Source organism: Castor canadensis, chromosome 5 (genome assembly GCF_047511655.1).
Source record: "Castor canadensis chromosome 5, mCasCan1.hap1v2, whole genome shotgun sequence".
Classification (NCBI taxonomy): domain Eukaryota; kingdom Metazoa; phylum Chordata; class Mammalia; order Rodentia; family Castoridae; genus Castor; species Castor canadensis.
This window is the reverse complement of record NC_133390.1, coordinates 168,211,821-168,237,942: the sequence shown is the minus strand read 5'-3', so window position 1 is coordinate 168,237,942 and position 26,122 is coordinate 168,211,821. Positions and strand designations below refer to the sequence as shown.

Below are 26,122 nucleotides of genomic sequence, written 5' to 3'. Positions count from 1 at the left end.
GCGCTGGATGTCTTAGCTAGATCAGTGCTTGGTGCTAGGCACATGCTCAATGGACATTATTATTGGTTCCTCTTTTCTCTTTCATCCATTTGACAGCAAAAAGGTAGCCAGCACCAACTCTGTCCCTATCCTAGGTGCTTGGAACCCTGTAAGTAGCAGATGAGGGACAGTGGTACTCGGCAGAGCACCCAGCTCCAAGGGTTCACCAAAGAATCCACAGTCTCCAAGAAAGGGCAAACCTCCCTGTGGGGTGATTCGGGTTGCTTGTGTGGTGTCCTCAGAAGCTGAAAGCACTTGTTAGGACTTGCTCTACTAAGTGGTAAAGGTCTCTGGACATTAAGGTCCCCAGAGAGATCCAGGGGAGCTGTAGCAAAGCCAGGCAAAAAAAATGACTGTGGATAAAAGGAAAAAACTCACTCTGGGTTGCAGTGACTCCCTAAAAGGTAGCTCCTATTAACTAACACACACGTTTGCATAAGGAAACTGAGGCTCAGTGGCCCAAGTGAAGTGACTTGTCCAAAATCATGCAGAGAGATTGGTAATTGGAATTTGATGATTGTTCCCGGGCAGGCCGACTCCTGCACTTCCCTCCCTCTTGCGGGGCTGAGTCCCCCACTTGTCTTGACAGCAGCCGGGCTTGTCACGGGGCTCTGTACTGCCTTCTCCACCCTCCCGACTGCCAGTGTCCCGCCCCGTCCCCTCCCAGCCCCTAGGGAGGAGGGGAGAGCCGGGAGCAAGGAGGGGGGTCGGGGAGGCCTGGCTTTATAAAGGAGGCTGGAACAGCGCTGCCCGCCAGACCCCGCCGCCGGGATTCCTAGAGCTGCCCTCCGTCCCTCGTGACCGCGCCGCCCCCCACCTCCACCGCCAAGTGAGTTGGGGAGCGTCCCCATCCTACCCCCAGACCTTTGCTGAGCCACGTGGTCCACTGAACCCAGGTGGGGAGGAGAGCCGTTGAAGAGGGCGCTGAGATGGGGCTACCAGGAGGAATCCCTAATGGGAAAGATTTAGGACCTGGGAGATCCGGGAGACCCAGAAGCCCGCAGTCCTGGCTGGACACCCCGGCGCGGGGCCTGGGAGACCGCATGCTGCCCTCTAGGAATGCGCATGTGCTCGTTACTATGGCAACCAGCAAGCCTGAGCCCGCTGGCTTCTAAAGGGGGGGGAATGGGAGCTGGTCCCCGGAGCTCCAAACTCGTCACGCTGAGGTTGCATGAGGGAACCGACAATGTCCCCTCCCCCGTGCTCCAAATCTTTGGAGGCAGAGCGCAACTCGTGTCGCCTTTCTGAGCCTCAGTTTCCTCATCTGACAAATGGAGGCAAGATTATTGGTTCCAAGTTCCCCGAAGAGTTATATGGAGGGTAACGATCCAGAGCAGTCCCCTCTTCTTGTTGGACGTCCAAGAAAGTGGGTTTTAGCGGCCCATATGACTCCTGCGACCTACCCTACCCTCAGGCCTGCTCGCCATGGCCCTCTTCGGGGCCCTTTTCCTAGCGCTGCTGGCAGGTGCCCACGCGGAGCTCCCGGGCTGCAAGATCCGCGTCACTGCCAAGGCGTTGGAGCTGGGTAAGGTGTGGGGGCAGGCGGGGCGGGAGAGGTGGGGTCGCCCCCGGCAGCAGGTGCGGAAGCTAAGGGTCTCGGTGCTGCCTCAGTGAAGCAGGAAGGGCTGCGCTTTCTGGAGCAAGAGCTGGAGACTATCACTATCCCAGACCTACGGGGCAAAGAGGGCCACTTCTACTATAATATCTCTGAGTAAGTGGGATCCTGGGGCGGAGCCTCGGGATGGAGGCGGAGCTTCGAAAGCACGGGGGCGGGGCTGATGGGAGTACTATGTGATCTCAGGAGACAGGATGGCGGCGGCGGGGGGCGTGGTCAAACCTACGGGGCGGGGCTTAAGAAACTGGATAGGGCCCAAAAGGTAAAAGCCTAGCCCATCGAGCTAGCCAATACAGGCGGGACCAGGAAGGTGGGCGTGGCCTAAGAGCACCAGAAAGGTGGGGAGGAACAGTGGATGAATGTGATGTGAGGTGGTGGAGCTAACGGCAGAAGTGGGAGAATTAAAGGTTATTTCCTGTAGCGTAGGATGGGATAGGGGACTTGGGCATTGAGCCTGAGTTTAAGTGATGGAGGTAAAGTCAGAGGACCAGGTCTGACGTGGTGGCGGACTGGTGGCGTGGCACAAGTGGTAGAGCACCTGCCTGCCTACCAAGTGTGAGGCCCTGAGTTCAAACCTCAGTACTGCAAAAAAAAAAAAAAAAAAAAGGAAGGAAAGAAAGTCAGATGTGGTGAAGCGTGCCTGTAATCCCAGCACTTGGGAGTCTGAGGCCAGCCCAGGCTATATAGCAAGACCCTGTCTCAAAAAAAGGGGAGGGGAACTCTGGGTATGTGTCCCAGTGGTACAGTGTTTGCCTGTCTTTCATGAGGTCCTTCGTTCCATTTACAGCATGAGGGAAAAAGGTGGGGCAATCCCAGTGTGTGGGAGGGGAGGAGATGCAAGACTTTTTTTGAGATGGTACACACCTGTAATATCAGCCTGTAGTCCTAGCTACTCTTTTTTTCTGTGGTTTGAACAAGGGCCTTCACACTTGCTAGGGAGGCACTCTACCACTTGAGACACTCTGCTAGATCCTTAGTTCTAGACACTCTTGAGGCTGAAGTGGAAAACCATTTAGGCTCATAAGTTCAAGATCGGCCTGGGCGGGGGTGGGGGGGGAGTGGAGAGGAACTTTTTTTTTTTTTTTTTTGCGGTACTGAGGCTTGAACTCAGGCCTACACCTTGAGCCACTCCACCAGTCCTTTTTTTATGAAGGGTTTTTGAGATAGGGTCTCGCGGAACTATTTGCCTGGGCTGGCTTCAAACTGAGATCCTCCTGATCTGTCTCCTGAGTAGCTAGGATTACCGGCATGAGCCACCTGTGCCCAGCTGAGAAACTCACTTTTAACACCTAGAGCAAGAGGAGCTAGTCTCTTGAGTCATCCAAGTCCAAGTTGGGCTCTGGAGGGCAGTAGAAGAATTATTCCACTCACCCCAGCTTCCTCAGATCTGGACTGGAAGGGGAGGGAGTAAATTTCCTGTGGTTGGGTAGGGTCCCTCCTCTTGGCTCTGGATCTGACCTTTGGGGCCTCTGCAGTGTGAAGGTTACAAAGCTGCAGCTGACAACCTCAGAGCTCCACTTCCAGCCTGAGCAAGAGCTGATGCTGCAAATCTCCAATGCCTCCTTGGGGCTGCGCTTCCGGAGACAACTTCTCTACTGGTTCTTGTGAGGACCGGGCACTGGGCACCCATAGGGGAGTGAAGGGTGGGTCTGGAAGGTGGTGTTGTGTGCAACCCCTTAGCTTTCCTGAGTTCAGGTTCCATCTGTACACTGGGAACAATCATACCCACTCCCTAAGGGTTCATAGGAGGGTTTGGTAGGTGTCTGGTAAACGCTGCAGAAGTATAGCCTTATTAAAAGGTATCACCTTGATCTGGGTAAGATGGTGCATGGCTATAGTTCCAGCAATCAGGAGGCTGAGGCAAGAAAATCACAAGCTCAACTAGCCTGGGCTGCCTAGCCCCTAAAAACATGGGCACCAGTGACTCACATCTGTAATCCTAGCTACTTGGGAGGCTGAGATTGGAAGGACTGAGGTTTAAGGCCAGCCCAGGCAAATAGTTTGTGAGACTCCATCTCCAAAACAATCAAACCAAAATGGGCTGGAGGCATGCCTCAAATGGTAGAGTGCCTGCCTAGCAAGCACAAATCCCTGAATTCAAACCCCAGTACAAAAAAAAAAAGGTTATCACAAAGTATGGGGGCAGGGAAAAGGGAAAGGGCCAGTGAAGATTCAGTTCAGCTCCCAAGTGGGGTGAACATTAACCCCCTTACAGATATGATGGGGGCTACATCAACGCTTCGGCCGAGGGTGTGTCCATCCACACAGGTCTGCAGCTCTCCCAGGATCCCACTGGCCGGATGAAAGTATCCAATGTCTCCTGCCAGGCCTCTGTCTCCAGAATGCACATGGCCTTCGGGGGAACCTTCAAGTAAGCTCCAGCCCCAGCCCCAGTGCACCCCCTTTAAGCCCCACAGCCCAACTGCCTGGTGCATTGTGAAGTGAAAGACTTATTCTGGGACTCAGAATAAATGGGTTCAAATTTCAGTTCTACCACTTCCTGGCTATGTAAACCCAGGCAAGTCGATGAAGTTCAGTGTCTTAATTTCCTCATTGGTAAAATGGGAGTGATAATAGAACCTTTTTTTTTATAAGAGCATAGACAGGAAAATGAAAAAAATATTAAAAAAATAAAGCTCCTTGTAAGGACTGTGTTAAAATATGCAAAATATTCTCCATAGTACCTGGCATATGATAAATGCCTATCTAAATGCTAGTCCCTTAAATAAGAAGGGTTGTGAGGAGGATTGGTATATACAGTTCAGCATGTGCCGAGTTCTCATTTTTATTTTTAAAGCATAAAGTGGGAGTCATTGAGATAGAAAGGTATAAAGTGGGAGAGTGGAGCCCCCAGAGTTGGGGAGGGTGGTGTCAAGAGAGGGTATCCTCATAGCTCTTAATAATAACAACAAAAAAAAAAGCCAGGCATAGTGGCACAGGCCTGTAATTCCTACTACTCAGGAGATGAAGGCAAGAGGATCTTGAGTTCAAGACCAGCCTGGACAAAATTAGCAAGAACCTGTCTTGAAGTTTTACTCCCATTTCCTGGGTGGGGAATAGGAAATGTTTTTCCCTTTCTTTTCCCCACTTCTCTTGACTTTATCAGGGTAAACTAAAATAAATCCTTGTTGAAACTTCTAAAAAAAAAAAAGGTGTGGGGAGGGCTTGGGGTGTGGCTTAAATGGTAGAGCCCTTGTCTAGCAAACATGAGGCCCTGGGTTCAATCCCTAGTACTGAAAACAAAAAAAAAAACCAAGACAAAAATAATAGCATAGTTCCAGGTTCTGAGCAGAGAAGGGGACTTTGTGCTGGGTCTGGGGAAGTTAGGGGAGAAAAGATGGTGGATTTTTCATCTGGGGTTGTTCTTATTTATCAAATGCAGTGCATGCCAGGCCCTGAGAATGTAAAAAAGCAGCTCAGAGCTTAGCTGGTGGAACAGAACATTTATCATTAGGACCCTTAGAAAGGGACCAAGAAAATACCCCATGACTTCAGAGGAGGGTGATCTGGGAAGACTTCCTGGAAAAGGAAGTGTTTGAGCCCAGACCAGAGGACACAGCGTGGCAGGAGCACTAAGGGTAGGAGAAGGCATCAGTAAGGGTACAGTCGAGACATGAACTTGGGGCTGGCAGTGGCAGCGGGGGGTGGGAGGTAGGTTCTGAACAGCTGTGAAGAACTGTCCATAGATCCACTTGGCTGGCTGAGGTAGGTGGTGGTGACAGTCTTGAGAATCAGGCTGGAGAAGGAGTTGGGCCTGGATCTTGGAAAACCTCCAAGAAAGAGCTGGGAATTCAGAATGAAGCTGAGGAGTCCCTAGTACCACCATTTCTCTGGTCACTGTTGTTTCTCCTGGACCTGGCTTTGAGTGGGAGCAGGGGCTGTACTCACCCAGCCTCTCCTCTCCTCACAGGAAGGTGTATGACTTTCTCTCCACATTCATCACTTCTGGGATGCGCTTCCTCCTCAACCAGCAGGTGTGGGAGTGGCAGATTGGGGGGGCAGTGGGGTGGGCGTGCCCTGACTCTGAGAAAGCCCTGACTCTGGTCCCTGCTTCCCAGATCTGCCCTGTGCTCTACCACTCAGGGATGGTTCTGCTCAATTCCCTCTTGGACACTGTGCCTGGTAAGCTGATGCTGATGGGACCAGGGGCCCTGGGCCAGACTTAGAGTGTGGGGGTGGGGGCAGGAGAAGGCTGGGTCTACAGCTGTGACCTAGTGTCTCAGAGTTAGGCCTGTTCGAGTGACCTGCTGTGTGACCTAAGGTAAGTGCTCACTTGTCTCTGGGCTTTTTTTTTCATGCTTGGCTGGCAATGTGTCCCCATGGGGTTGTCAAGGCCTCTAACATGTGCAAGCTGATCACTGGGGCCCCACTTGTCCTCATCATCTGACACTTAATAATGACCCAGGGAAAACCAAGAAGAGAAAGGATTCCTCTGTCATCTTGTTTTAGCGATTTGATGGAACCCTGTGGTAGTAACAGCGGTAGTAGTAATAAAAATAATAGATTTAGCTTCCTCGTTGAGCACTTACTGTACGCCAGCACCAAGTCTTCTCCACAAAAACTACGGATCCTCTAAGAACCCTGTGAGGGGAGTATCACTGTTCTGTGAATGAGAGACCCAGAGGGATTAAGCACTTGCCCAACATCACACAGCTCTGAGTGACTGCAGGCCCTCTCTGCAGTGCGCAGTCCCGTGGATGAGCTCGTTGGCATTGACTACTCCCTCCTGAAGGATCCTGTGGCTTCTGCCAGCAACCTAGACATGGAATTCCGGGTGAGCTGCCTGAGTTAGTATATGTGTGACCTCCGCCCTCCTTAACAGACTCGCTCCTCCTCCGAGAGCGGCTTTATCTTCCTAAGGAGCGGCTCTGACTCCCATCGCCGCAGACTTAGGTTCAACCTCCTTTTGGGCCTTGTTCATGTCCGGCTCCACCTCTAACCGCATCCCACGTCTCTGTAGCTCCTCTTGCCTGGATTTACCCCTCAAACACTCCCACCCCAGGGCCTTTGCTCATGCACTGCCTTCCCCATTTCCCTCTTCTAACCCTGTGATTCAGGTACTAACATTATATCGTCGTCCCAGTTTCTGAAGGCAGTGGGTCCCAGGGTGGATGCCATGATCCAAAATGGTGTAGTATTTGCCTGTGACTTGCACACATCCTCCTGTAAACTTTAATCATCTTTAGATCACTTATAACACTAATACAATGTAAGTGCTACATAAATAGTAGTTACACTGTGTTACTTAGAGAGTAATGACAAAAAAAGTCTGCATATGCTTGGTACAGATGCAGTGTCTTTTTGTTTTGTTTTTTGTTTTCCAATTGGCAGTTGGTGAATCTATGGATATGGAGGCCAACTGTATTATTTTAGGGATGTGAAGACTTGCGCAGGGAGGTGGTGTCAATTGCCTGAGGCTGCAATGTGACCACTACCTTGGCTCCTCCTAGTGGAGGGCAGTAGAGAATTTCAGAGCACAGACTGGAGCTAGAATGTCTGAAGTTCAAATCCAGCTCTGTCACTGATGGGCTGCCTGCTCTTATTTTATGCAAGTGGTTTCACCCTCCTGTGCCCATTTCCTAATATGTAAGTGGAAATAATAGCGAGGAGGTGCACCTCGCAGGGGTGCCAGAGTGGATTAAAGGGGTTGAAAGTACCTGGCAATGAGTAACACCATGGATATATACACAGTGATACTGCCATCTAGCTTCCAAGGCCCACTCAAATGCCACCACCTCTCCCAGGACAGGCACCTTTCCTGCTTCTCCCTTTTCTAGATAGCACTGGCACTGCTGTCCTAGCAATGGTTTTTTTTTTTTTTTTTTTTTTTTTTTTTGTGGTACTGGGGTTTGAACTTACGGCTTTGCACTTGCTAGGCAGGTGCTCTACTGCTTGAGCCACCCCACTAGCTTTTCTTGCAATGCCTTTTAAGAAATGTGTCTGTGAGCAAACCTCCCCAGCCACACACACACACACAAAAGCAGCAGTCTGGCACAGGCTGGTAGACAGGCCAGTTTGCCTAGGCTCTGATCCTGATCCCCCCAATCCCAGGGGGCATTCTTCCCCCTGGCCGAGGGGAACTGGAGCCTCTTTAACCGGGCAGTGGAGCCCCAGCTGCAGGAGGAGGAGCGGATGGTGTATGTAGCCTTCTCTGAGTTCTTCTTCGACTCTGCCATGGAGAGTTACTTCCAGGCGGGAGCCCTGCAGCTCACGCTGGTGGGGGACAAGGTATGTCAGTACCTATAGAGAAGGCAAGAGGGGGCCCATGATGGAGCTCCTTGTGGCCCTGCCTCACTCTCAATTTCCCTGTCCAGGTGCCGCATGATCTGGACATGCTGCTGAGGGCCACCTACTTTGGGAGTATCATCCTCCTGGTAAGCATTGCGAGATTGGGGTGTGGTCCGGATTGGGGACCCATACCACCTGCAAACCAGTGAGGGGACAGGTGGAGATCCCCAATGACAGCCATGGAGGAGACAGAAGCCTGGCCTCTTACCTGTGGCCACATCTCCCTCACCTTACCAAGTCTGTGAAGGGGAGGGGAGTTGCCACTTCCTGCCCTGCTTCCTTCTCAGAGCTGTTGTGAGGCTGGGAGAGAACCAAGCCTTGCAAGTAGGGGTCTTAAAGATGATTAGTATTTTGGTTTATTTCCCCTTGTTTAATGGGGAGGGGAAAGTTTAAGTTTAAAAGCGGACTGACGATGTAGATCAGTGGTAAAGTGCTTGCCTAGAACGTGCAAGGCCCTGCCTTCCATCCCCAGCACCACAAAAATACTTAAAAGAAATACTTCAGTTATTATGACAGACTGTGTCCTTGGTTCAGTTTGGTAAATGATAGAGCTGGGATTTGAAACCTGGATTTGCATCTGTATGACTCCCAGGTCACACTGGCTTCTACACACTATACAATGTCACAAGGTTGTCATGAGGGTTAAAGGAACAAATACAGGTAATTAGCATAGCACCTGCTATGGAGCAAGTGCTCAAGAAACACTAGCTGCTGTCACTGTTGCTGTCATCATCATTATTACCAAATTATGGCCAAGCAGTGAAGAGCATGATCTCTGAGACCAGACTTCTGGGCTTGACTCTCAGTTCTACAACTGATTACATAACCTTGGATGAGTTAAACTCTCCGTGCCTCAATTTATCCATCTCAAAAATGAGGATAGTAATAAGACCTGGCTTACATGGCTGTAGTGAGGCTTAAATGAGCTAATAGATGTGTGGGGATGAGTTTGCACTTGAATTTAATAGGATTCTACACAGCTCTCAGAAGAAACAACATGCAAGCTCAATGAGCTCAAAGGCTGTCCCTGAGGAGTCTGGATGGGGATGGACCCTGAGTATTGAGGAGAAAATATCAGGAAAGCAGGAGGAGAGGGAGTTCAGTGAAGTGGCATGCACCTGTAACCTAGCCCTTGGGGTGCTGAGGTCAGAGAATCATTTGCATCCAAGAATTTGAGACAAGACTGAGCAACAAAAACTCCTCAAAAAAGGAGGAGGGCTGGAGGAATAGCTCAAGTGGTAGAGCCCCTGTCTAGTAAGCACAAAGCCATGAGTTCAAACCCCAGGACTGCCCCTCCCAAAAAAGAAGGAAGACATTCCTTTGTTTGCCAAGGCATGGAGGCTAGACATGGCTCTGGAGGGTCTGGAAAGCTTTATCAGTCTTCCTTTTTATTTTGGTGGGACTGGGGTTACTGAGCTCAGGGCTTCACACTTGCAAAGCAGGCACTTTACTGCTTGAACCACACCTCCAGTCCATTTTGCTCTGGCTATTTTGGAGATGGGGGTCTGGTAAACTATTTGCTCAGGCTGGCCTCGAACTTCTATCCTCCCTACCCCAGTTTCCCAAGTAGCTAGGACTACAGGTGTGAGCCACTGGCACCTGGCTGCTTCACCAGTCTTGGTAGTTATAATCTATGGTTTCCCAGGAGGCCCAGGTTGTCTCCCTTCTTCTTTTGGAACTATCCAGGGAATAGATCAGGGTTGTGACTCACCCTTTTCCCTGCCCTCCAGAGCCCAGCAGTGATCGACTCCCCATTAAAACTGGAGCTGCGGGCCATGGCTCCTCCACGCTGCACCATCAAGCCCTTGGGCACTACCATCTCTGTCACTGCCAGCGTCACCATTTCCTTGGTCCCACCGAACCTACCTGAGGTCCATCTGTCCACCATGATCATGGTGAGGGCTCTAGAATGGGGTAGTTGGGGGGAGGGTATCAATGGGAAGTGGCTGTGGATCTTTGGGGTCCATAACATCCTCCACACTTCCCCACAGGAAGCCCGTCTCAGCGCCAAGATGGCACTTCGAGGCAAGGCGCTGCGCACGAGGTTGGACCTGCGCAGGTATGCAGACGGGCAGAGATCCTGGGCAGGCCCTTAACCTCTCTGAACCTTAACATCTTCAGGATAACACAACTACCCAGATGAACACTGGAGCGAAAACTGAACCAGACCTGCAAGCCCCTTGGCAAGCTGGGGTTGGTCTTTGCTAATACATAGGAAAGTGTTTTCTTAAAACAACTCCTGTGGCTCAAGTGATAAAGCAAGGCACTGAGGTCAATCCCCAGTACCTCCAAAATAAAATAAAGCGTCTCTTCTGTGTTTTCACATGACTCCGGAGGACAGGTAAAGCAGGTATTATTAGAGACAAGCAAATTGGCCCAGCAAGACTAAATGACATGCTCTCAGTCACACAGCAGATGAGGACATGGGTTTTGGCAGAAATTTAAGCAAAACATAGCTTTGTGATTTTAAGACAAGTTATTTTCTCTTTTTTTTTTTTTTCCTTTTATTCATATGTACATATAATGTTAAGGTCATTTCTCCCCCCTTCCCCCCACTTATTTTCTCTCTCAAAGGCTCATTCTCTCCCTCTCCCCCACCGCCAAATATAGATAAAAATAGCATCTACTTTCTAGGGCTATACTGTCCCTTGTGATAGCCACTAGCCATGTGACCATTTATATCTAAATTAATCTCAATTAAATAGCGGCTCAGGTGCACCAAGCCACATTTCATTAGCCATAATATAGCTTGTGGCTATTACAGTGGGCAGCATAGAATGCAGAACTTTCTGCAGAAAATTCTATTGGACCATGCGGTTCTAGGGGGGTAAATGAGATAATGCAGGGTAATAGGAGCTCAGATTCTAAAGGCAGGTTCTGATACTTACAGCTGTGTGACATCAGGCAAGTTATTTCACCTCCCTGGCCTTCATTTTCCTCATCTATCAAATGTCCAATTCTTAGGGTTGTTAATAAGGTCTGAATCAACTGGCATTTAAAAAAAATTTTTAAAAACTTTTTTTTTCAGTACTGGGGTTTAAATTCAGGGCCTTGTGCTTGCTTGGCAGGTGCTCCATCACTTGAGCTATGCCCCCAACCCCCACTATCTACTTTTTTGTGGGACTGGGATTTGAACTCAGGGCTTTGTGCTTATAAAGCGGACGTTCTACTGCTTGAGTCACACCTCCAGTCCGTGTTATTTTGGAGATGGGGTGTCACAAACTATTTCCCCGAGCTGGTGTCTAACCGTGATCCTCCTGATCTCAGCTTTCCAAGTAGCTTCGGACTGCAGGTGTGGGCCACTGGCACCTGGATAACATTTAACTTTTTTTTTTTTTTTTACCTGGAACTAGGGCTTGAACTTAGGGCCTACACTTTGAGCCACTCCATCAGCCCTTTTTGGTGATGGGTTTTTTCCAGATAGGGATTCTTTAACTATTTGCCTGGGCTGGCTTCCAACTGTGATCTTTCTGATCTCTGCCTCCTGAATAGCTAGGATTACAGATGTGAGCTACCAGCACCCGGCCAATATTTAATTTTTTAAACAAGCTTAGAATCACGTAAGGGTTTTTTTGTTTGTTTGCTTAAGATAGGGTCTCTCTATGTAGCCCAGGATGGTCTGGAACTCCCTGTGAGCCCAGGTTGGCCTTGAACACATGATCTTCCAGCACAGTCCTCCCAAGTGCTGGGATCACAGGTGTGCACCATCAAGCCCGGCACACTCAGAGGTTTGTTAAATAAAACAAACAACACCTGCAGAGTGAGCAGCAGCCATCCGGCATAGAGAAGTGGCTTTAAAAAAAAAAAGTATAAACCAGATGAAAAGCAGAGAACTGAGTCACTCAAGGCTGCGCCCCTGGGAAGTGGTAGAGCCCCCTAGAAAGCTGAAACTCGGGGATCCCAGGCAGGGGAGCTTTTAGGTGTCATGGCCACAGGGCTCTTGTTTCTCTTTGGGCAGGTTCCAAATCTACTCGAACCAGTCTGCGCTGGAGTCACTGGCAGTGAGTTGAGGGCAGTGGAGGGGTGGGGCCTACTGGCAGCTGCTTGGGGAGCCCCCTGCCCAAGCTGCCCTGTGTGTGCCCCTCTTTCCCTGCAGCTCATCCCACTCCAGACCCCTCTGAAGACGCTGTTACAGATCGGGGTGATGCCTATGCTCAATGGTAAGACTTGAGGTGGGAGGGGTGGTGGTAGAGCTGGGGGGGGCCCAGAATGAGCCAGCTGCTCCCACCCACAGAGCGGACCTGGCATGGGGTGCAGATCCCCCTACCTGAGGGAATTGACTTCGTGCGGGAGGTGGTAACAAATCACGCGGTGAGTGGATAGTGGAGGCTCCAGGGGGTGGAGGTCAAAGCTTTCCCCTCCTTCTAGTTCCCCATTGCCTTTCCAGTTCCTATCTCAGTCCCCCCTCACCAACTGCCCCCCACCTGCTTTAAGGTATGTGTGTGCATGTGTGTGTGTTACTGAGCACTGAAGCACTTTACTACCTGAACTACACCCCTGATCCACCCTGCTGCTTTAGTCTTATCAGACTCCTCCAGCCCTTTCTCAGGAGTGTTTTCTTGGAATATTTCACCACCCCTGCCCCAACCAGCTGCTATCTTTCCAACCGTAGCTGACAGGTCACCTCCTCCAGTAAGCCCTCCTTGGCGCCCCTAGTCTGACCTGCAGCCTCCCTTTAGCACCCCTGACACAGTCAGGAGAACCACTTTGCTGACTGTCTCTCCCACTAGACTTGAGAACCCCTCAAGGCCAAGGGTTCTGTCTCAGTTCTGGTCTCAGTAACTGAATGAATGAACCAGACTCCCTCTGCCCCACTGCACAGGGCTTCCTCACCATCGGGGCTGACCTCCACTTCGCCAAAGGGCTTCGAGAAGTGATCGACAAGAACAGGCCTGCCAATGCCAGGCCCCTGGAGCCCTCCAGTGCCCCTCTGCCTTCCACAGCAGCAGTCTAAGTCCTTAATCCCCACCCTGGCAGCTGGCATTTGGGCCTCCACCCCTGACCCCCAGCCTTTTCCTCCTCCACAGTCTGTAGTTCCCTCTAGCCTCAAGTGCCACAGAGAATTTGGAGTTTGAAGCTGTACCCAATTTAATTCCATAATCAGTCAATCCATCAATTTTAATCCGTCCACCCCTCCCCTTGGGCTGTCCTGACAGCTGTGTTGGGGTCCTGGGATGGGGTCAATCTACCAAGAAGGGCATTTTTTTAAAGCAGGGATGGGGCCAGGCCACCCAGGCCAGGCACTGCCACAGGAATAAAGTGCTAACTTGCCCCTAGGCTGGCTGGCTGTGTGAGACACTAGGGCCCAGTCTGGGATGCACAGGGCTGTGCGAAGTGCAGGGAGGCAGTTCTGAAGCAGAGACCTGCCTCATAGGGGCATTCTGCATGGAGAAAGACCTCCCTCCTGGCAGAAGAGGCTGGGAAGAGCCGGATCAGGCATTGGGGACTTCCACTGGTCCCCTGGGTTATCAGTACGGCTCCTTGTTCAGGAAACGGGAGAACATGATGAAGGCGGCCTGGGGCTTGTCAGTGGGGACCATGTGTCCAGCGCCCTGGGGTGCAAAAGTTGTAAGATTCTTATCCCCACCATCCGCTTCCTGGAAAACCCTCACCCCTTCATTCCAAACCCTTTATTCTTTCTACCTCCCCCTCCCAGAAAATTTTCCTTTACAGGGGCCACTGGTAACCCAGAATAAAAAGAAGCCAGAAAGTAAAGATGGATGGGTTCTGTCCCTTCCCCTCTGGACCAGTTATCATTCCCCAGGTGTAGTCCCAGGTCCTACCTTGATTGTGAGGAAGGTAATGTGGGAGAATTCCTTCACAAAGCCAGCAATCTGCTCCCCGCTCTCCCCATAGTCCACTAGCCAGGGCCGGCGCTGCACCTCCATCTGCACCACCAGGAAAGACATTCAGCCTCCAGCCCTACCACCCGCACTCACAGCTGCCAGCAAGATCTTGCCTCAGGGACCAGAAAGTATTCTCCAGGTTTGCCCTCTGGACCAGAGCCACTCCTAGGCACACCCACTCCCTCAATCTTATCCCAAGGCTAGGAATCCTTGCCTTACCTTCTGGTTGAGGGAATCCACAAACCACTCATCCCCTAAGAAATTGCAGGCCATGTCCACATCCCCATTGTATAACAGGATCTGGTATTTCTGGAAAGGGTAAGGGGGAAAATGGCATGTCCCCAGTTCTTCCCTGGTTCAAGCTCTACCCTTCAAGACATTCAAGGCACCAGCTAAATAGGATGAACTAGGAAATTCTTGCAGTTAAGTGCTTACACATGTCCAGTGAATACTCACTAAACACTTTTCCCTGCATGAAGGTAAATACCATTATTATCCCCACCTGTTTTCCCCTATTTTTGTTTTTTTTGAAACAGGGTCTTGCTATGTAGCCCAGGCTGTCCTAGAACTTGAGCTCCTCCTGCTTCAGCCTCCTGAGTACTAGAATTACAGTTATGCACTCCAGCCTTTCTGTCCCCATTTTTCAGACAGGGAACCTGCAGACATTTAAGAAACTTGTTCATATGACTAGTAAAGGTACTTTGCCCTTGGGGAATGACATCCATTCGCCTATCTGTGACATGACCCATTAGCTCTTCTCATTCGAAAGGCTCCTTGACTGACGTGGGTCTGTTGGCCTCCTATTGCATGGTAGCACAAGATAGAGACAGATCCACCCACAGAGCTCAAGCAAAGGACTTCACCTCTAGGAATTTCTGCTTCCTTGGTCCTGAGGGGAGCGCTAAAGAGGCCCCCAGCTTGCTGTGCTACTCTAGGGCTCTAAAGCTGGTTGGTGGATCTCACTGTGCTGTCCCCTACACACCTGTGAGCTGAGCAGCTTCAGGTACTGGGAGTTCATGCTTTGATAGAGACGGCGGTACTGTAAATTCACCAGCAGGCTGCCGGGAGCACGTGCAGGCCCCAGGAAGAGCAGGGAAAAAAAGAGTCAACAAACCACATCTTTTGTCCTTTCCCCAACCTCCAGCCTTAGGAGCAGGTGGGCTTTAGTCAACCCTCTTTGGGTATGTCACTTCTTTGGGATTTACGTGGATATTGACCCACTCTCCTTTAGAAATGTACAGGGGTACTTTTTGCTTGTTTCAATGACTGGGGTGCAAGTGGCAGTCCGTGTGGACAGGCCAGCAGGTGTGAAAGTCAAAGCATGTAACAATGCAGATTTCGGGCTCTGAGCATTCTTGACTGTGCCAGACATTACCCTTTTAATTTGGGGTGCACAGCAGATCTGGGCAGCTCTGGCTGGCAATGAAGTGAGGGTTGGGATAGTGTCCACTTACTAAATGTCAGAAAAACAATTGATATTAACTAGCGTGGCCACTTATGAATGAACTGGCTGAGTATCAAACAACTTGGAGGTCAGGGACATTACACCTCCTGTACAGCAGTTAATTTTCACACCCTGAATGTCCATACTGCCCCCTTGAGAAGCCCAGCCCCAACAGCCTGCTGTCCCGAGCCACAAGTGGCCACAGAAGCTCACCTGCACAAGTCCCAGCGAGGCAGCTGCTCGGGGATGTGGAGAGCCTTACGCACATACGGGTTATTGAGGTAGGTGGAAGCAGCTGTGGTGTTGGTGCAAGGGGGGTCCATGCGTGCCTTCTCCCCAGAACGCTGCAGCAGTGCCTAGAGACACAGACGTGGGGTCAGAGTCTTTGCTTGCCTGCCCCACCCACCCCACAGGGAGAGAGCCATGTTATCACACACCTGATGCCACACTCGCTTGAGTGGCAGGCGAGTGAAGAGGTTGCCAAAATCCTGGACCACAAGAGTGTTCTTCTCATATCTGCAAGTGAAGTGTGTATGTGGGGCATGGGTGCTGGGCCTCCAGACTGGGCTGGAGTTGGCCCAGGGGGATATACAGCATCACTTACCTCAATTCACTGGGCACCCCCCCAGCACATGGGGCATAGAGGTTGTAGATGTTGAGGCCAGAATTACCCACGATGCGAGACACTTCCTGAAGCTGTGACAATACACCAGCACCTTTTACAGATCCCTTGCCGTCCACGACCTCACCCACTGACCCCAAGATTCATTGTTCTCATACTTCACCCCTTCATCACCCTTGACCAACTTTTTTCACAGGTAGGGAAACTGAGGCTCAGTGAAGTAGTCTTCTAGACCTGGGTCCAATTCTAGCGCTACCATTTCCTATCATTGTGACTCAGACAAGTGACTTTAAACACCCTTGGCCTCAGCTTCCTCACTGGGTACCCCAGAGAACACGACATTGCTGCAGGGTACAGCATAGATAAGCAATGGCACTAGGGGGCAGAGAGTCCCCAAGGAGGGGATGTGATCCTGTTTTCAGGATTAGGGTGGCAGGGCTGATACAGTAGGGACAGAACCTCACATTGGTTACACATTCTGGGTCTTTGTTGTCGTAGAAGTTACACTTGTTCTGAGAGCAGCAGTGGGTCTGGAGCAAAGACCAGAGCCTGTAGGAGATCAGAGGGCAAGAACTTAGGCTCATGGTGGGCAGAGGTGACAAGTCTTCCCCCTTCTTCCCCTCCAAACTCTCACCACAGGATGTGGTGTGTGGGTAGCTTCCAAAGAGTCTGCTCCCCTGCCATACAGATAGCCCTCTTTAGTCTCTCTTTCTCTATTTATTTTGTGGTACTGGGGCTTGAGCTCAGGGCCTTCACCTTGAGCCACTCCACCAGCCCTATTTTTGTGAAGGGTTTTTCTTGAACTATTTGCCTCGCTGGGTTTGAACTGCAATCCTCTTGATCTCTGCCTCCTAAGCAGCTAGGAGTACAGATATGAGCCACTTGGCACCTAGCTTCTCTTTTTATTTTTGGCGGGCCTAGGGTTTGAACTCAGGCCTTTGCACTTGCAAAGTAGGCACTCTACTGCTTGAGTCACATCTCCAGATCATTTTTTGCTCTGTTGACTTTGGAGATGGAGGTCTTGTAAACTATTTGCCCAAGCTGGCCTCAAACCTTGATCCTCCCAGTCTCAGTCTCCCCCAAGTCGCTAGAATTACAGGTGTGAGCCACTACCACTGAACTACATTCCTGGCCTGCCTTATTCTCTTTAAATCCTGATTTCTATCCTTGGCCTTTGAGCACCAAACTCTCTGGGCAGCCCCATCCCCATCTGCTTATAGATTAGGGCAGGCCCTGGGATAGCATTTGCCTAGGGGACGGACCTGGGATCTCGTGACCTGCCCCGCCCAAAGATTGCCCAACTGAACTTCCATACCTGTTCCCCAGAAGGCCATGGTAGTAGGCAAAATAGACCAGCGAGTTGTCATTCTGCTCATAGGAGGAGAGTCCATTGCCCACAGCCAGCCCCTGTAAAACACCCAGGGCTGTCAGCTCATCTGGAGGGTGAGGATGAGGAAGAACCTCTCTTGACCTACACCTAGACCTTTTGCAATCTGGAAGTTGAAACCAGGATGGTTTGTGGAGGTGGGTGGGAGGTCACTCAATATGAACAGAACTGGCAGCCTGACAGGCAAGGTTCCTGTATAGAAGGCTTGCAAGCACAGACAGGGTAGCCGGTGGCCAGGCAGCTGTGAAGGAGGCGGGGCTGATGGGGGGTGTTGACCAGGCTGACATTACTAAGTGCAAGGCTATGCCGAGGGTGCCTCCCTTCCCTCCTGCACCTGCAGGTTCATGCTGGGGTCCTGCATGACCAGCACAGCCAGTGTAGGGATGTAGATGCCAGCATAGCTCTCGCCCGTCAGGAAAAGTTTGCTGTCTTTATACTCCGGAAACAGGCGGAAGAAGTCTTTAAGAGCTTCAAAATTGCTCTCAGCAACCTGGGGGATTGCAGGAAGGAGAGAATTGGGAGGCTTGGTATTTGCCCTTAGAAAGATCCTCAGTGATAACAAAACCAACCTACCCTGTTTGTGCAAGAGGAAGTGACATGGCTATGATCACACCATATAGCATGGAACAGAGCCAAAAGTGGACTCTGGAGCCATGTTCTCTCCCCCCTTATCATGCCACCTACTCCACCAGGGAGGCTGGGGTAAGAGGACAGGCACTGAACTTACCTCAGTGTCATTGGTCGCATAAACCTTGTCATCTGAGTAGGAGAAGCCCACTCCAGCTGGGGACTCAATGTACAACACATTGGCAATCTAGAGCGAGGAGAAAATGAGCAGAAGAGGGTTTTCCACCCTGTCCAAATGCCCAGACACTCTCCACAAAACCCACAGCTCCAGCTATTACCAGGTTCCAAGAATAGGGGTTGTACTCCAGGGTGATACCATCTGGCTGGATCTGAGGAGGAAAGAGATGGTTCAGTGAGTGCCAAGCACTAACTAGGTATAGGAAAGAGCCATGGTGCTAGCCCTGTAACTGGGTGATAATTAAGCCAATGGAGCCGATGAAAAAACCTAGGCTCAGGAAGAAGGAAAAGTTTTGGAAAACCATAGTCCCTTTGTCTGCCTTCTCCAGCCTTTTTCTTGGGGAACTGTCCCTTCCCTCTCTTTCCTGGGTGACAGGGCAAGAGAGCAGCTATCCACTCACCAGGAAGGGGCCGTGTTCTGTGAGGAACCCATCTAGGGAGCTGCAGCCGGGACCCCCATTGAGCCAGAGAACCACAGGGCTGCTCTTTGGATCTTTCTGGGACTCCACAAACCTGGAAAGGGGTCAGGGCAGGGTTGGTGCAGGTGAAGGGGTCTGGTCCAGCCTTGCGCTGTCTTCAGAACTCCCCTGCCAGAGCACATCTCCCCTAAGGGGGACTGTGTAAGTGCTCCCACCCGCCCGCCCAGGGAGCCAGGGCCGCAGACCAGTAATGGAAATGCTTGGAGTCCGAGGCTCGGAGATAGCCGGAGTACTGGCGGAAAGACGGCTGCTTGGCCAGCCCGGGAAGGCACTGGATCTCGTCCTGTTCCGGGGCAGCCCCGCCTCGGTATGGCCAGGACACGAGCAGCAGCAGCGGGAACAGCGGCGACCGCGCGGCACGGACCATCTGCGTAAGGAAGTGGCGGTGCGGGGTGTTTACCAGCTCCCTCGCTCCCCGGCGCTTCCGGGCAGCGGCCCCTGGAAAGGAGCTGGCGCGCCTGGCCGTGGGGAGCCCCTGACCTGTCTCAGATCCCACCGGCTGAGCCTCCTTCGCCGCCCACCGACCCCCGAGCTCGGGGATCCCTTCCAGCCCTGGAGTCCTCACCTCTGCTTCCCTGCGTCCTTACTGGCCAGGAGGCACCAGAAGCCTGGAAGTCATGTGTACTCCGAATCACATGGGTTCCGTCGTCACGTGACAGTCGTCATTCTTCCTCCTCTGTGGGCCACAAGGGCAGGAACGGTCAATTGCCTGGTGAAGGTCCGCGGTCCTCGCGGAGCGTCGTCCGTGTGTCAGCGATCAGATGATCTGGGTGTGGATGGCCGGGCCCCCAGCCTCCGGGGGACCTGTTCTGGGCGGAATGCTTAAGCAAGCGGCGCTAGGACCCCCGGGCAGAGACTCCGGGAAGTGGGAAGGGGGGTGGGAAGAAATGCCTTACATGGTCCCCTCTGCGGTCACCGTCTGAGCTCGCCGCCCAAAATAGTTCCTGGCGCCAGTTGGCCTATCTCATGGCTGGGACATGGCTGCTGCCTCCGACCGGGTGGAGGTGGGTGCCCCCTGGGGCCCCGCGCGTTTAGAGCCCCCTTCCACTCGTTTCCATCGGGTGCATGGAGCCAACATCCGTGTGGACCCCTCGGGGACGCGGGCCACACGCGTGGAGAGCTTCGCTCACGGTGTGTGCTTCAGTCACGAGCCGTTGGCCCCTGGCCAGGTATTCCTGGTGGAGATCGAGGAGAAAGAGCTGGGCTGGTGCGGACACCTGCGCCTCGGCCTAACTGCGCTGGACCCCTCCAGTCTGGCCACCGTACCCGAGTTTTCGCTGCCCGACCTAGTCAACCTGGGCCACACTTGGGTCTTCGCCATCACGCGCCACCACAACCGCGTGCCCCGAGAGGGCCAACACGAGGCAGAGGTAGTGGTCCCCAGCCGACCCCCGGCCCTCCTGGAAGAACCATATCTGTGCATTGAGCAGTTCCGAATCCCCCGGGACCGCCTGGTGGGCCGCAGCCAGCCAGGGCTCTATAGCCACCTTTTGGACCAGCTCTATGAGCTGAACGTTTTGCCTCCCACCGCGCGCCGTAGCCGCCTGGGCGTTCTCTTCTGCCCGCACCAGGATGGCACCGCCGACATGCACATCGTCATCAACGGCGAGGACATGGGCCCTAGTGCCCGGGGGCTGCCAGCTGCTCAGCCCCTCTACGCGGTGGTGGACGTGTTTGCCTCCACCAAGAGTGTGCGCCTGGTCCAGCTCGAGTATGGCCGTAGGTATCCCGCCCCCTGGGCAGCGACCCCTCCTGGCCCAATGTGGTGACAGGAACCTGGTAGGACTCCCTGGTCAGCTACTAGGCCTAGCTCAGCATTAGTTTAGACCGGGAGAATTCTGGCTTCAGTTTGCACGACCGCTTGTAATTTTGCACAAGTCATTCTTGGCTACAGGCTTCAGTTATACCTATCCTAGCTGATTGATTAAGATGCCTGGCAGGTCCCTTTTAGTTTGGACGTTTCCAGTATTAAACCAAGATGAGGATTCTAAACTAATTTTAGGTCTTGAGCCTCTTGAGAATTTTGTGCTCTTTTATTAGGCTCAAATCTATGAGCATTTTTCTATCAGTTTAGAGGCATCTCAGACCCCAGATGGAGAACAATTTAATACTTAGATCTGGTTCCTTACAGCCCCATTAAGCCTTTGATTTATATCTCTAATTGTGAACTTGGTTAAGTTAACTAGCACCTGCTCTGTGCTGGGGCTGTGGTTGCATAGACAAATCCAACACTATCTCCCCCAGCTACTAAGTGAAAGAGGAAGGGATTGGGCTGCGTTATAATAGAAAAGGGCTACAGCATGGTGAAAGTTCTCAGGAGCCATATGAGCAGCCCCATGAGCAGGCTGAACCTGAGAGCAGAAGGAAATTCCCAAGTTAATGGCAAAGTGGGGACTAAAACCTAGATCTCAGCCTCAGACTACCCCCTCCAATCCAGATCGCCTCTGACGGCCTTCTCTCCACAGTGCTGTCCCTGCAGACTCTGTGCCGCCTAGTGATCCAGAGGAGCGTGGTGCACCGGCTGGCCATTGACGGGCTCCACTTGCCCAAGGGACTTAAGGATTTCTGCAAGTATGAGTGAAAGTCTGCAGAGAGCAGGACCCCAGAGCTGTGGCTGGTCTGAAGTGGGCCACACTGCTGCCAACCAGGACCAGAAATAAACACAGCCGATGCTGACATTCTGAGCATTGGAGGGTCTCCTTGCCCCCGCAGCACTTCTAGAATCACTGTGAGTCGGCAAGTCAGTCAGAGAGAACATTTTAGACTCTTGTCTATCTACATCAGGGCTTCCTAGCCTGGCCACTCTTTAGAGTTATTTGGGATACTTGGGGATTTAGATCAGTAGAAGAGAGCTTGCTTGGCAAATGCAAGGCTCTGAGTTTGGTCCCCAGAACCAAAAAAAAAAAAAAAAAAAAAAAAAAAAAAAGTCCTGATGGCTCAGAATCTGTCTGTAGAAATTCTTCAATTTGTTGGGGGATTAGGCATAGACATGTCATTTATTTATTTATTTTTGTAAAAAGTCCCTTTGATAGGGACCTGGAATTTTTTTTTTTAAGGCCCTTTTGAGATTGTACAGTCAGGGTTGGGAAGTGTTTCCCTAGATAGAGGTTTCTACTTTGGCACATACTATAGTCTCTTCAGGAACTTAAACATACTGATATGTGCGTCTGATCCTTGGGATTCTGACTTCATTGATCTGGGATGAGGCTAGACTTCAAAGACATTCTAACACGTGGCCTGAGCTGAGAACCAGTGCAATAGGTTAAACATTTAATTTGGCATAGGAGAAGCTGAGGTCCAGAGCTGAGATTGTGTTGTGCAAGGTCAAATAGCACATGACTGAATGAAGAATACTGCTTGTCTCACACGGGGCACAGAACTCTAGACTCCTTTACTTGTATCTCTGATTGGTAACTTCCATACGGATGAGCTCATCTCATCCCCCCAACTCCTGGTAAGTAGGGGGCAGTCACCACCCACATTTCATGGATGAGGATATTGAGGAACAAAACTGTCCAGATAGGGGTTGGAGGTGTGGCGGAAGTGGTAGAGCACTAGCAAGTGTAAGACCCTGAGTTCAAGCCCTAGTACTGCCCTGAATCCCAAAAACAAAACAAAAAAAACTGTCCAGATGGACAGGGGAGGTAATTCAGTGATTGGCTTGAGCCTAACATGCAGAAGGCCCTGGGTTTGATCACCAGCATTGAAAAACACAAAAACAAAAACAAAAAAAACAACCAATCAACCAGATAAACTGTCCAGATAACTTGCCCAAGGTAAGGGCAAGAGCCTAGAACACCCTGGGCCTGCTCTTTTCACACCCATCCATTGTCATATAGGTTCTAGAATGAACAGGTCAGTGCTGTGACGTAAGTCCCAGGTGTACGGGGAGGGACTATGAGGTGGTACTCCAGAAGGGTGGAGAGGGCAGGGTAAGAGGCTTAGGACTGTTCAGGGAGACCATGTCCTATTTCATGTCTCCACAAACCCAGCGGGGTCTTCTGCCTTCTGGCCCAGGTGAGAGAGGGGCTCCTGGAACTGGAGGGGGCACCACAACTTTCCATGTGAAGTTGCTTCCTGGCTCTGGGGAGGTGGAGGTTGTGCTGGGCAGTTTTGGACTGGCCCAGGAGTCAATTGTCTTAGAAGAAAAGGCATTCCAAGTCCTTGCTAATTACTAACTACCCACTTATTTATCCAACAAACACTTCACCATCACCTGCTCAGTTTTGGGGACTGGGTATGAGTAACATTTAGTCCCCAACTTCTAGACATTCCTCTTGGGCTGGTTCTTGCTTGCTTCTGCTCCCAAGCCCTGCCCCTCAGGGCTTCTTCCTCAAAGAGAACAAGAATAACATTCTATCTCATTCCTGTCTCTGCAGGTGGGGCTGCTTCTGCTGGTTCATCCGTTGGCCTCTATAGTCCTGCAGAGCCAGTGGTGGTGGCCTCTGGTGGACTAGGCCCACTGAGCCAGAAAACCGAGCAGGTGATACCTGCTGCCCAAGCCTGGGGCCCTGCCCTGGCAGTAGCTGAAACCAGGGGCTGCCCTGGGAACACTAGCTGGGAGACACTGCGGAGAAAGGAGTACAGCCGATACTGCCCCAAATTCCCCACCATGAGGCAGCCAGAGAGCTTGGGCTGGGAGGATGGCTGCTCCAGAGCCAGGGCACCACCCCGCCCGGGTGGCCCCAGCACGTCTGGACCCCTGCTGCTGTGGGGGCTGTCACCAGGGGTTCTGCCAAGGCCTTCTGAGGCAGGGGGGAAGGAGGCCAGCTCCCAGCCTGACATCTGCATCCTCACTCTGGCCATGATGATCGCTGGCATCCCCACTGTGCCCGTCCCAGGCCTGCGGGAAGAGGACCTGATCCGGGCAGCTCAAGCTTTCATGATGGCCCATCCGGAGCCAGAGAGTGCTATGGAGGGGGCACGGTGGGAGCAGGCACGTGCCCACGCGGTCTCTGGGCAGGTGCCCCTAGTGAGATGCAGGAGGGGCCAGCCTCCTGGCTCTTGCTTGTAGCTGGATGAAATAGCACCAGACACATAGGGTGGCTTCTCTGTATGGTTTTTGGGCAGATAGGGTTGGCGGGGCTACGGCAGGGATGGGGATAAAGGTGAGTGGTTGAGCCACTCTGACAAATTCCAGTCTTCATTAGAGCCTAGACCCCAGCAAGTTTCTCTTGTGCCACTGAGACAAGAGATAGGTCTGATCAAACAGATATAATTACCTACGTAGGGGGCCCTGCTTGGAGAGCAGAGGCTTCTCTATATTGAAGACTTGGTCAAAGTTTCTTGTAGAAAGTCCTAGGCAATGTGAATTTTCCTTTTGCCTTAAATTTCCCAGCCTGTTGAAGGCAGGGAATGGGACTGTGGGTAAGGAAGGAACATGAACACTTGGCTGAGCACCCACTAGGTGCCTGCACTAACGGATGCCCATTTACAGATAAGCAAATTGAGGCTTAGAGAGCTGACTTGCTCAGAGTCCCATAGCTAATAAAGGTAGAACCAAGCCCTAAAAATAAGACAAGGAAAGAACCAGGATTTGCATGTAGTCTCACATTCCAAATTCTATTCCTTTCACAATTACCCCAAATGGTCTTCTACAAAACAAAAGACTAGACAAGTGCTGGAATGTACCACATTTAACTTTATTGACCTTGAGATGGAGCAGGGATAAAAATCCTGGGAGCCTGGCTAAGCCACCTCCCTGAGCAACCTTCCTCTGGTTGCTCAGAGGCTCCCAGGCCAGCTCACACAGGACACGGGTCAGGTGAGACATCTCACCTGACTATGGCAGTGGTTACCACATGGCAACCTTCAATCTTGCCACCCAAAGTCTTCTCTCTTATCTTAGATTAGGGTTGCCTGACTTCATAAAATCTTTGAACAGAGAATTGTTTTTATCTTATAAAAAGGTTAAACTAAACCAAGAATATACAACAGTGACTATGTGATCATCAAAGTCTACACTATTTACTACTGGGCTCTTTCCAGAAGATTTGCTGACTCCTGTCTTATGGAGCTAGACACATTCCTGGTAGCAGGCTATAGTAGAGTAGAAAGCTCTTGTCCTTGTTTGGAAAGGAAGGCTCGTGAAACTACAATTGAGAGAGAAGGAGTGTGTGTGTGTGTTGGCAAGGACGTGAGTGTATACTTGTGCCAGGGCATCTCTAGGCATCCAGAGTGATTAGAGCTGCACCTGCTCGTAAGGGCCGATCCAGCTGTCAGCCAATTCCCGCAAGGTGCTGTACCGTCGCTCAAACTCCTCCTTGCTGCAGTGCTGCAGGAGTCGACCCACCTCCTCTGTGAGAAGTGCCACTGCCAGGTGTTTATCCAGGGTCTCACTCCACTTGCTGCCCAGGACGCTGTCTAAACTGGTGGCACAACCTGCTGTCCACTGAGCCTGCAGCATGTCTGGCTGGAGCACTTGGCGGCGGGCACTGAGCATGGCTAGGATGTGACGGCAGGGCAGGTGGAAGGCCTGGTTAAAGTAACAGCTGCAGCTGGCAGGGGGCTGGGGCTGCACCTTATGGGTGTCCTCTAGGATCTGTATGTTCATCTTTTCTGAGCCAGAGCCAATGAGGTGCATGGATTTCTGGACCACAGCAAACTCTCCCAGGCAGAGCTGGGCTGCTGGTCCTGTGCAGATGGCATTAAGAGAGTGTTGGATGCGAGCTTCTACCAACTGTTCTACTTTGGGGCTTTCAGGGCTGACATCTGAGGGGGTACGATTGTTTTGGGGACTTCCTATGCTAAAGCTTGCTTTGTCTCCAGGGTTCTGCTGCATGTAGCGGAACAGAGAGGCCATTCCTTGTTTCTCAGAGGGTATGGTGCCAAAGAACTGACTGAGGATGCGGGTGGTGACCTCGAGGCTCTGGAAGTATCGGCTGCTCTGGGCTCGGCTTCTCCAGCGGTGGGCCAGCCAGATGCGGTCGTTGAGCAGCCAGTGTGAGTGCAGCTCAGGCAGCCGGGCTGGGGGGATGCAGTTGCTCAAGAGGGTATACAGCTTCCTTAGGTTGCCTGATGTGGCTGAGCACATTGTGCTCTGTAGGGAGGTCAGGAGCAACCTTTCCACAGGCTGTTCGAGGGACAGCTGATAGAACTTGCCCTGGAGGAACTTACAGATGTGGAAGGCTGAGAGCAAGACCTCTGCTGTGGGGAACTCCATGGTTAGGGTGGGCAGCACAAGGAAGTGGGGATCCACCAGGATGGTGCAGACTCTCTCCCATGCTGGATTAAACTTCTTGAACACCTGGAACACCTGAGCCAAGCCTTCTGCATCCTCTTTGGCAGGGATGGCGAAGTAGACTGCACGGGTAAGAGGCCCCTCCATCTGCACTCGAGGTCCATCCACCAGGAAGGTATATAACACCTTACCCCTTGGGTTATAGGTCCGGTGGATAAATAAGACCTCAGGAAAATGGGCAAAGATATCTTGCATAAAACAGCTCTGGTAGTTGAAGGTATCCAGCTGGGAAATCTTGCTAGCCTGGTGCAGCAGCATATGTGGGCTTGAATCCTTAATGAGAAGCCCATTCAGCATTGTGAGTGCCATGGGGGGGTGGGGTGGGGGAGGAATGAGAGACGTCTAAATGCCCAGGCTA

At 51.7% G+C, this 26,122-nt stretch overlaps 5 protein-coding genes across 6 annotated transcripts; 3 read left to right on the top strand and 2 right to left on the bottom strand.

The window, feature by feature from the left end:
• Positions 1-709: 709 nt before the first annotated feature.
• On the top strand, positions 710-13,218 carry Pltp (phospholipid transfer protein). Its single transcript, XM_020168032.2, has 16 exons — positions 710-868; positions 1,454-1,564; positions 1,651-1,750; positions 3,130-3,258; positions 3,870-4,025; positions 5,565-5,628; positions 5,713-5,776; positions 6,337-6,428; positions 7,706-7,882; positions 7,969-8,028; positions 9,673-9,837; positions 9,934-10,001; positions 11,901-11,943; positions 12,039-12,102; positions 12,177-12,253; positions 12,765-13,218. Exons 2-16 carry the CDS (start codon positions 1,465-1,467, stop codon positions 12,894-12,896), a joined length of 1,491 nt encoding a protein of 496 aa, XP_020023621.1. The 5' UTR covers positions 710-868; positions 1,454-1,464; the 3' UTR covers positions 12,897-13,218.
• Positions 13,006-19,198, bottom strand: Ctsa (cathepsin A). Of its 2 annotated transcripts, none has more exons than XM_020168034.2 (15): positions 19,090-19,198; positions 18,710-18,891; positions 18,447-18,558; positions 18,147-18,197; positions 17,969-18,055; positions 17,576-17,731; positions 17,170-17,261; positions 16,319-16,403; positions 15,837-15,928; positions 15,670-15,748; positions 15,446-15,588; positions 14,771-14,846; positions 14,008-14,097; positions 13,726-13,830; positions 13,006-13,494 (listed from the first exon to the last, which is right to left on the bottom strand). In XM_020168034.2, the coding sequence occupies exons 2-15, from the start codon at positions 18,889-18,891 to the stop codon at positions 13,411-13,413; spliced, it is 1,434 nt and encodes a 477-aa protein (XP_020023623.1). In that variant the 5' UTR covers positions 19,090-19,198; the 3' UTR covers positions 13,006-13,410. The 2 variants fall into 2 exon arrangements, with proteins under 2 accessions (XP_020023623.1, XP_073930965.1); XM_074074864.1 differs by having other exon boundaries at positions 19,005-19,126.
• Positions 19,199-19,300: 102 nt separating this feature from the next.
• Positions 19,301-21,200, top strand: Neurl2 (neuralized E3 ubiquitin protein ligase 2). Its single transcript, XM_020168036.2, has 2 exons — positions 19,301-20,243; positions 20,990-21,200. The coding sequence occupies exons 1-2, from the start codon at positions 19,502-19,504 to the stop codon at positions 21,103-21,105; spliced, it is 858 nt and encodes a 285-aa protein (XP_020023625.1). The 5' UTR covers positions 19,301-19,501; the 3' UTR covers positions 21,106-21,200.
• Positions 21,201-21,446: 246 nt separating this feature from the next.
• On the top strand, positions 21,447-24,472 carry Spata25 (spermatogenesis associated 25). The gene is made up of 2 exons (XM_020168031.2): positions 21,447-22,541; positions 22,904-24,472. The coding sequence occupies exons 1-2, from the start codon at positions 22,487-22,489 to the stop codon at positions 23,536-23,538; spliced, it is 690 nt and encodes a 229-aa protein (XP_020023620.1). The 5' UTR covers positions 21,447-22,486; the 3' UTR covers positions 23,539-24,472.
• Positions 24,146-26,075, bottom strand: Zswim1 (zinc finger SWIM-type containing 1). The gene has a single exon (XM_020168030.2). It carries the CDS (start codon positions 26,071-26,073, stop codon positions 24,706-24,708), a length of 1,368 nt encoding a protein of 455 aa, XP_020023619.2. The 5' UTR covers positions 26,074-26,075; the 3' UTR covers positions 24,146-24,705.
• Positions 26,076-26,122: the final 47 nt, after the last annotated feature.